Raw genomic sequence first — 8,939 nt, 5'->3', positions numbered from 1 at the left:
GGGGGGGGGCGGTATTTCTGCTGATCTCACCATCATCCCTCTGTTTGAAGAGCAGGACTCCTGTTGGGGGGAAGGTGATGGGAGCATACACCGACACCACAGCGGGGGCGTCCGGCCGGAGGAAGCGCTCCATCTTGTGCTTGTCGGCTGAATTGCAACAACAGTTAGCGCCTGAGTAGTTAGCTTGAATGCTCCAAAGTGCGCCCTCCATCGTACCCGAGGTGTGCTGAGAGAAGATGGGCGAGGCCCTGAACCGTCGAAAACCGCAGTGGAACACCAGCTCCTCTTTGGACTTGATGGGCTCTGTGTTGCTGGGGTGCCTCCTTACCAAAAGGTGCATCACTGACATCTAGAAATGAAGCCAATACAAGTTTGATCAGTGTTTGGGGTAGGGGTTAACAGCTTTTGTTTGTAACGTGAGGCATACAGGCACCTTCTGTTCATGGGGGAGGAGGGACACCAGCACCAGCGGCCTGCCTCCCTGCACGCTCTCCATCACCGAGGAAGGCACATCACTGATATGGAGTGTGACGTACCAGCCCACCTGCACAGCACAGAGCGGTGGTAGATATCTCCACAACATTCATCAGTCTATTAAACTTGTTGACAGTCATTGTAACTTGTGGACAGCAGTATTTAGTAAACCAAGCTACCTGAATCTAAAACACTGTACCGTGAACAAAACCAAATGTCGACTTATTTTCAATTTTGTCGACCTTTTCAGTGTTTGTCATTAGGCACCAGGGTACTTCGAAGTGGCAGAAAAACCATTGCCTACCTGAACCAAACTCCGTGACAAAAGATTGAGTTTGGGGTTGCGCCCCCAAATGTACCCTAAAGATTTAGTTTTTTTCAAAAAAAAAAAAAAAATCTACAGATGTCGGAATTAAAATCAATAGCTACTTCCCAACGGACAAGAATGAAAATCAAACTGCCAACATTGGAAATGGCGATGTCATTTTCTAGGTCTTAGTAGAAAAATGTTTGGGTGGGTCGTCTTTGACAAAGTTAGCCAAATGTGTGCTGCCCATCTCAGGGTCAAGAGAGCACATCTGTGCCACACACAGAAACCGGAACAAGTTAGCCAGCCCCTCGATGATCATCTTCACTTAATGGTGAATTTCCATCACGTCTGTTTTTGAAATGTAAACCTCCGGCCACTGTTCCCTCTCACTTGGAATTAGTTTACCTCGCGGTGCGTCTGCTTTTTGACGGACACTTAACACAGTCAAACTAAGGCGGTAGCAAAGAAGTCTGGAATTATCAATTAAGCCATTGAACCTGGACGGTGTCACACATTTTGCTACACTGGCGAGCACGATCACATTTTAAGTGGGAAAAAATGTTAATGCCTGATGAAAGGGTGCAAAGATTTCACCATGGCGCCTTCCTCCTCTTCTGCGGCCTCAGCCAGAATGCGGCGGCGGGTGCGCTCGAAACTCTGGAACTGGAAGATGCGCGAATAGTTGTGAGGCAAGTTCTCCATGGGATCCCAGGGGGAGGAGCGGAAACTTTTAAGACCCCGATAGCGCTGGAACCTGGAGGAAGGGGGCACTCAGTCTCAAAATGAGAAGATCAAGCATTTGAGGCATTCAAGATCAATTTCTAAGCTTCTTCATCACAGGTTTGGCAAAAAACTAATATATTCTACTTCTCAAAATGACACTATTGCTGCTACTACTACTATTTCGGCTGAAAAAAACTACCGATTACTAATTCAAAAATGTATAATACATAAAATAACGCCCCCACCCCAATACATTTCAATGTGCGTCAATTATATGAGGATTTTTGCTATTTGCGGGCCAACCTTGACCCTATTTGCTGCGAAGAGCAGGGGTCGACTGTAAATATATGGTTCAAACAAATAGCTTAGATTTGCGGTTCACAGAAGGCATTGCGTCGCGCAATGCAGTTAATTAATGAAGTTATAAGGACATTAATCCTTGTTATATGTGTCTGTGTTACCAGTTCACGTGTGTCAAATGTATTTATTTGTATAATTTATGTTGCACGATGCTTTTCGCATTATTCTTTTTGGAAGACTTTTATCACTTTTAAATTGTGTGTAAAATAGTGACATCCAGGTCAATTCGTTGCACAACTTGCATTGCTCACCTAAGCATTGTTTGTCAAAAGTGAGATTTGCTGTATTTTGAATGTCAGGTCCATAGAATGACCTCATCAACAAATATTTTTTTAAGCATCCATGGTTGTGGTATAAATTGATGCGCAATAAATGATACCAGTGTTACTTGAGCATGTAAAGGTAAAAAAAAATCTGCAAACATCGGCCATTTGGCTGATGTTTGGAGGGCCATAATCGGGCAAATTAAACCCCGAAAGCACGTGCAAAGGACTTATGCACAGGGGTAAAATTCAGAACGCACCTGATTTTGGCAGCCACGTCAATGGGCGTGTCCACCTCATCAGGGAACATCTCATTGGCTCGCGCCTCGCGGTAACGTTTGAGACCCTCCTCTTCCTCCGTCTCATCCATGTGCTCATCATAGCGCTGGTCGGCTCCTGCTCGCTCTGTGGAAGACAATTCTTCTTCTTCTTCTTCTTCTTCTTCCTCTTCATCCTCCTCTTCTGAGGGAAGGTATGAACCTGCATCCTGGCAAAATACAGACTAAGTGGTAAGAACACGAGACAATAGTGAGTAGTTACGTATCTCCAACCACAACAATTAACGTGTTATGAATACCTGCAGAACTGCGTCAAACTGTATTTTCCCTCTTTGCCCGTGACGCAGTTCTGCATGAACACGGAAGAGCAGTGCTAAGTCAAGCTAGCAAATTTCACCCGAAGAGGCATACCTGTCAACTTTTCGGAGCGCCAACCTGTATAAACTACCAAAAAAATCCTTATAAAGAGCAAAAAATCCTTATAACATACCAAAGCATTTTATATGTCAAAATAACGGCAGAAAAAAAAAACACGAAATATGAATGATATATTTGTTTCCTTGTGGAACTTGCTTGTACACTACCGAAGTATGCAACTTGCTTGTCCACTACCGAAATATGCAATGAATACTCTGCTGTTTTCAACTAGAAACCACGTGATTTACTGGAAAGTTACCGGAAATGAAAGCATTCGAGTAGACTAGCACCATTCTGGGCAAAAGCAAACAGAACTACCTGTTAGGGGGGAAAAAAAAAAAAAACGAAATTTTCAGAATCCGTATGATTTGTGCGATATGGCCATATACGTAAGATTCACCACAAAATCCGTATGAACTATGGCTAAACCGTATGAGTTGACAGGTATGAAGAGGTAGCTTTACAGTGCCAATAAAAGTTGTTCCTCCCGCTTTCATAGTCCTCTTCGGTATTTATAGCACCAATGCGAAATGGAGGGACGAAGTTTGCAATTTTCCCTGATTTTTACATTTATTCGTGTGAAGTATGAAACATGCTATATATATAAAGCTGCCTCCCCTAAGATGAAAACTAGCAGCCATCGTGCATTTACGTGCCGCCCCGCAATTACATCAAGACACAGTAGGTGATTGAGCCTATTTTCCCTAACATTGCTGCGCCCCCCCCAAAAAAAAAAAAAAAATAGGCATTTGAAAGAACCCTATTGTTACTCGCACATATTCCTGTCTGTGAAGTTCAAAACATCAAACAAGTGCAAGCGATTTGTCTTTGCCTCCTTTGAAACAAAGCTGGAAATAAATCATTTGGGCGAAGCCTCCCCGTGTCCAGACAGGAAGTGAGTCGTGTTCGTCGAGCAGGAAGATAAGAAGCTTGCTCTCGGGACGCCTGCGCCAAAGCACTATTGTTTTGGCCTGAAGCCTGCTGCGGCAGACGCTTGGATAAACAAACTAACACGTCTACACAGCAACACACGAGCCATTCAAACCGCCATAATGTTGCATTTGTACAGTTCCATAATTGGATAATTGCAATTATTTGTCAAAGAGGTATTTACTAATCACAAAATCAACAAATTCGGAACCCAAAAATAGTGGTGACTGTAACCCATTCAATGTCCTTAAAGAACAGCAGAAAAATCTGATTTCCAATGTAGATTTTTTTGTGTGCTCTAAATAAACCACGGACACAATTACCTGTGAGTCATCGTCGTTCCCTTCAGGGATCTCATCCATCATTTCATCATCGCAGTCATCGTCTTCGCTGCTTTCTTCGTCCAGGTCAGAGTTTTCATCATTATCCACGATCCACGCTGCCTGGTAGTCGGACGTTCCCTTTGGAACTTTCATCACGTGCTTGCTCTTTCTGGCCTCTAAAAGACAGCAATTAAATGTGAATTATTGTTACTTGGTATAGTTGATCTTTTCGGTAACGAGTTGCCGCTCAGGTGGATTTTCTGAGGGTGGGGCAGGGACCTAAACTCTCCAAATCCACGTTGTAGAAATTGTCTCATTTTGTACCTTCAGCCTCAAGCAGCTCTGATTCTGTGGGCCATGTCTGCTCTCCATCCATGGGGTCCACCTCAGCTTCGGCCTGCAGGCTTTCCCGGCAAGAGGGGTCCGCTTTCATTAGCACCCTCACAGGGGCCTCTGCTTCGTCACCATCCTGCAAAAGAACAAACAAACATCAAACATGCAGGCCACAGCGAAATAGCAACCGAAAGAGTTATTATGAGCAGTCGGTTTTTCACTAAAATCCTACCATCATGTCAACCTCTCCAGCCTTGCCGCGCTTGCCTGGTCGGGGTGCAGTTGTGTTCAAGGGAAGTGGGTCCGTTGGAGCGTCGATCTGACTCAGTTGAAAATCACCGTGTCCACTGATGTGCACTAGCCTGTCTACACGGAGAGGACGACCACGAACATACCCGGAGACACAGAGTGTGCCAAGGCTGGAGGGGCTACCCGGCGTGCCGCTGGGTGTAAAAGTGACGTGCTGGGCTACGAGATGAGAGCGTCTGGACCGAAAGCCCAGCTTCCGTTGTCTCTGTGTGCCCAAATGTCTGAGCAGAAGGGTGACATCCTGCTCCGAGTCCAGAGGGAAGAGACGGGCCTCAGGGAAGCGCATTTCTGTGACTTTGGACAGCGCCCGACGGCAATCCACCTTCTTCTTTACCGGGAGGTCAGACATGCCCTGATACACAAGAGCTACCAAGGTGTGGATTTTTTTGGGACGAAGCAGATTAGCATTAAAAATCAATAAAATACGACGATAAAATGTGACAGTTGTATGGGTTACACTTACCATAGCTCGGGAGGCCCTGGGCAAATAGACAGGAGAGACAGTAGTCGCCATAGCTGTCCCAGCCTTCATCAGAATTCAGCACAAAAATAAGGCTATCCACTGTCTTTGCTACATCGAGCAGTGAATGTATGTCATCTGGGCAGAGAGAGCACATACAGGCTTCAAGTCAAAGCTTAGAAAAAAGCGGAAGGCATCTTTAGACTGTTATTCTTTAATGTATGTTCAAGTGTGAAAATACCCAAACAACTCTGATCACATGGTGTATTTTTTTATGTAAGGAATCAAAAAAATATTCCTGGTGTAACATTTTTGACTTTTTGCGATGGGATGCCTAAAATTGACGTCAAAAATTAACGCTGGAGTGAGTCGTTTCTGTCGCCCCCTGTGGTGAAACACTGCATTAAAACAGGAGAACCATCATTTTGATTACGGTACATAGACCAGGGATGGGAAACTGGCAGCCAGGCAGCCCGCGATCATACTGAGAGTGACCATTTGATTTTAAAACGTATTAATTAAAATACAATAATATAAATAATTGATTTTTTTTTTTTAATAGAAAAACACACACAAGAGGACATGAAGCACATGCATACACATAAGGGGTGTTCACACGGCAAGATTTGCTCCGGTGCTGTGCCAGTGCTGCCCCAGTTGAGCGTTCACACGTGCAAATTTAAACCGGTGTAGCCCCGGAAAACAGCTTAGTTGTTTGTGTAGTTTGTTCCTTTGTTGTGTGTTCACAACCCCCCGCCCCTCATAGAATTTATTTTGTGATTTCCTCTCTTGATTTTCTGTTTGGCGCATTATATGTTTGCTTTTCTGAGTGTCACTGAAGTCATCGTTGATTTACATTTTCGGGGGCGGTCACTCTCAAGCAGAAGGCACGGAGACCAAGAACGAGAAGGGCGTGCCTGTACAGTAGTTGCTTGAGTTGTGTATGTTTTAAAAAGAACCAACAAGACAGCTCTTTGTTTTCTATCATTTTGCTCCGCTGCAGAAACTGCCGCGTGAACCCAAGTGGGGCTGCACTGACGCTGCGCCGGTGCAAACACGCTCAGCGGCTTTGTACGTGTGACCGCTCCATAAAATTTGCTCCGGTGTAAAATATATCGCAACAAAATACATCAGTGCAGCACTGGAGCAAATGTGTGCCGTGTGAACACCCCTAAAGACAGGAGGGTGGCCTCAACAGAGATTTGAACCCACAAACACTCACTGTACTTACCTGTGTTGGTTCTAAGAAAGGTAAATCTTTGTTTAAAACGAGGCACAACCAGTCCGAAACTGTCACTGGCTCCACTGACAAACTGCTCCTGGCGTATAACGCCGCCTGCGCCTTCTTGACGGAGCAGTTTGGTAACAACGCCGGCGTCTACTGCGGCATGAAGAGGGACCACGGCAACCAGAATAGGAGGACCATCCCTGCTGCCTAGACGCCGCTTCTCGGTTAGCACCTAGAATGATGAGAAATATTCAAACTCAGATGTGCTATTCAAAAGGCTATTGTATATGTTTGGCTGGTAAATGGTTGAAGTGATGAAATTCTGATTTGGATGAAACAATTTAGGTCAGATTCCATGCTTTTCTGTCCTCTGCCAAACATGACCAAAAATATGCCATGCTAGCAGAAGGGCAGCAAAATTCATACATACATATCGACACAGAAGACCATTGCATCTAAGCCGCAATGAAATGTGTTGTTTTACACAGAGAATAAAGAATACACGCATGGGAGTTTTGTTGTATGCGCTGTCTGCATTGGCTGCTGCCACTAGTGTTCAAATGTATGTTGTTTAAAGGTCTATAATTACAGCAACATTGATGCTAGTTTTGTTTGCCCGTCTATAGTGCTTTGCATTGTGTGTTCGCATTAAGCTAGTAACATTGGTGCTTTGGTTGAATACACATGTCATTCTCTTTTCATTATGTGTTTAGTTTTAATAAAAACCTCAACTGGTAGTGGCAAAAAACAGATTAAAGCAAGTACTTGAATAATCAGAGTAGGTCACCACTATCTGCCAAACTCCTGCTTGTTGTGAAGTCATTTTTGCTCTGAACACAAGACAAAGAAAAGAAAAAAACATTGGCCCAGGCAGCTTGTATCTCAAAATATATACAAATATATATATTTTGTGTTGTCGCGCGAGGTTGACTTTTGTGTTGTTTCACCGGTACAGTATTTGAAATATATGTATGGGAATTGATCGGCAGACGCATTAAATCAGAATTGGGGACGTGGACCTGCAGTGTAAATGCAGACTCATTGATTAGCATTTGTAAATACCATGTCTCTCTTGTTCTTGCGTAGTTGATTAGCTTTGTTCTTTCTGTCGATCTTCCGTTGCTCTTTTCTCTGTTTTTTAGTGAGCGCTATCACCGACACCCTTCCTGCAAGAGATTGTACACAGTATTTGGATTGGACAAAGTGGGGAAACCTTAAGACATCATTTAACATGGATTCCATTATGTAGTAAATACGAAAAATCATGTATGTGCTTATAATGTGAGAATAGCTGTTTTTAAACTACAGATTAAACAGGCTGGACGTATTTTTTCACTGTGCAATTACTGTATATCCCATATCAAATGTACAAATTGCGAGCATTCTAAATTACTGGAAACAACAAGCACAATACTATTGCTCGATCAACATCTCTATGACAGTGTCATTCGTATCATAGTCAAGGCACACATTTTTGAGTGGAGATGTTAACACGTGTGATTTGTTAGCCGCTATAACACTAGCTATGGGTGCTAGTACATGTCTCATTCAAAATAAAATGACACTCACCTTTGTTTTCTCTCTCAATTTCACCTTTCGTCCGATGCTTGCCATGTTTGTGCCCTTTGTTTTTCTGCTTGTAGACGCCCGGCCGGTGGCCTTGCTGCTTTTCCCCGTTTGCGACCATTTTTTACCATGTGGGCCGAAACAATCTGGTTTACTTCCGGAACCGTGACGTCATGACGGTAAACGTCCATACACTTCCGGGATGTGTTTTTGCTTCGAAATAAAAGTAATCCCTTCAAAAATAGCTCAGGTAACCATACATTTGCTATAGCACTTGCCATTAAAGAAAAAAGTGTAGATACGTGTGTAAAATTAGTAAAATAGTTTCTTCCCTCATTCATTATTTCTCATTGTTCACTGTCCTGGTGAAAGGACATTTTGATTCTTTTTTCTTTCATCTATCACTACTTCAAATAACAAGGCGTATGCTGGAATATGGTTGTGATTGCATGACTGGCATGTCTTATGTTATGTGTTGTGTTACATTACCGTATTTTGTTATTTTATATTCACTGTTCCGTAAAATGCTTGTTACAGCAGCAGCTGTTGTGAAAGCGAAAGAATGTGAAAGATGTATTGTATTATGTTATTTCAAATTATTTTAATTATAATTCTTTAAACAATTATTCAATAAACTAAATAAATTGTTAAACATGTATGTAAAATGATTATTTTACTCATATTATTCATTCTATTATATTAAACAACTGCAAACCAAATGAAAATAAGCAGGACAGAAAATGAATGGATGAATGGATATTTACAATAAACGAATTAACCAATTATTTAATGAGCTAAATAAAAAAAACACACACAAATCAATAAACACTAAATATGTGTATTGACTTCTTTATTTACGGAAAGGCAAAATGAATACAAAAATATTACCGGACTCTTGATAATGTAAATGCTCATGAGCCAGATTAAGGGCGGAGCGGGCCAAATGTGGCTGCAACATAATCACC

The 8,939-nt window shown here is 42.7% G+C and overlaps 1 protein-coding gene across 1 annotated transcript in view; it reads right to left on the bottom strand.

Annotated features, from left to right (window-relative positions):
- The window catches only part of tsr1 (TSR1 ribosome maturation factor), a 10,747-nt gene extending 2,596 nt beyond the window's left edge, over window positions 1-8,151 (bottom strand). The window contains exons 1-12 of the mRNA XM_019874374.1: window positions 7,978-8,151; window positions 7,471-7,574; window positions 6,412-6,640; window positions 5,184-5,318; window positions 4,644-5,086; window positions 4,403-4,547; window positions 4,079-4,254; window positions 2,391-2,617; window positions 1,379-1,538; window positions 434-544; window positions 217-349; window positions 31-147 (exon numbers count right to left, since the gene is read on the bottom strand). Coding sequence (XP_019729933.1) covers window positions 31-147; window positions 217-349; window positions 434-544; window positions 1,379-1,538; window positions 2,391-2,617; window positions 4,079-4,254; window positions 4,403-4,547; window positions 4,644-5,086; window positions 5,184-5,318; window positions 6,412-6,640; window positions 7,471-7,574; window positions 7,978-8,095 — 2,098 coding nt within the window. The 5' untranslated portion in view covers window positions 8,096-8,151. The remainder of the gene's footprint in view (window positions 1-30; window positions 148-216; window positions 350-433; window positions 545-1,378; window positions 1,539-2,390; window positions 2,618-4,078; window positions 4,255-4,402; window positions 4,548-4,643; window positions 5,087-5,183; window positions 5,319-6,411; window positions 6,641-7,470; window positions 7,575-7,977) is intronic.
- Between the last annotated feature and the right edge of the window lie 788 nt (window positions 8,152-8,939).

Source organism: Hippocampus comes, unplaced genomic scaffold (assembly GCF_001891065.2).
Source record: "Hippocampus comes isolate QL1 unplaced genomic scaffold, H_comes_QL1_v1.1 scaffold125, whole genome shotgun sequence".
Classification (NCBI taxonomy): domain Eukaryota; kingdom Metazoa; phylum Chordata; class Actinopteri; order Syngnathiformes; family Syngnathidae; genus Hippocampus; species Hippocampus comes.
This window is presented reverse-complemented; position numbering and strand designations above follow the sequence as displayed.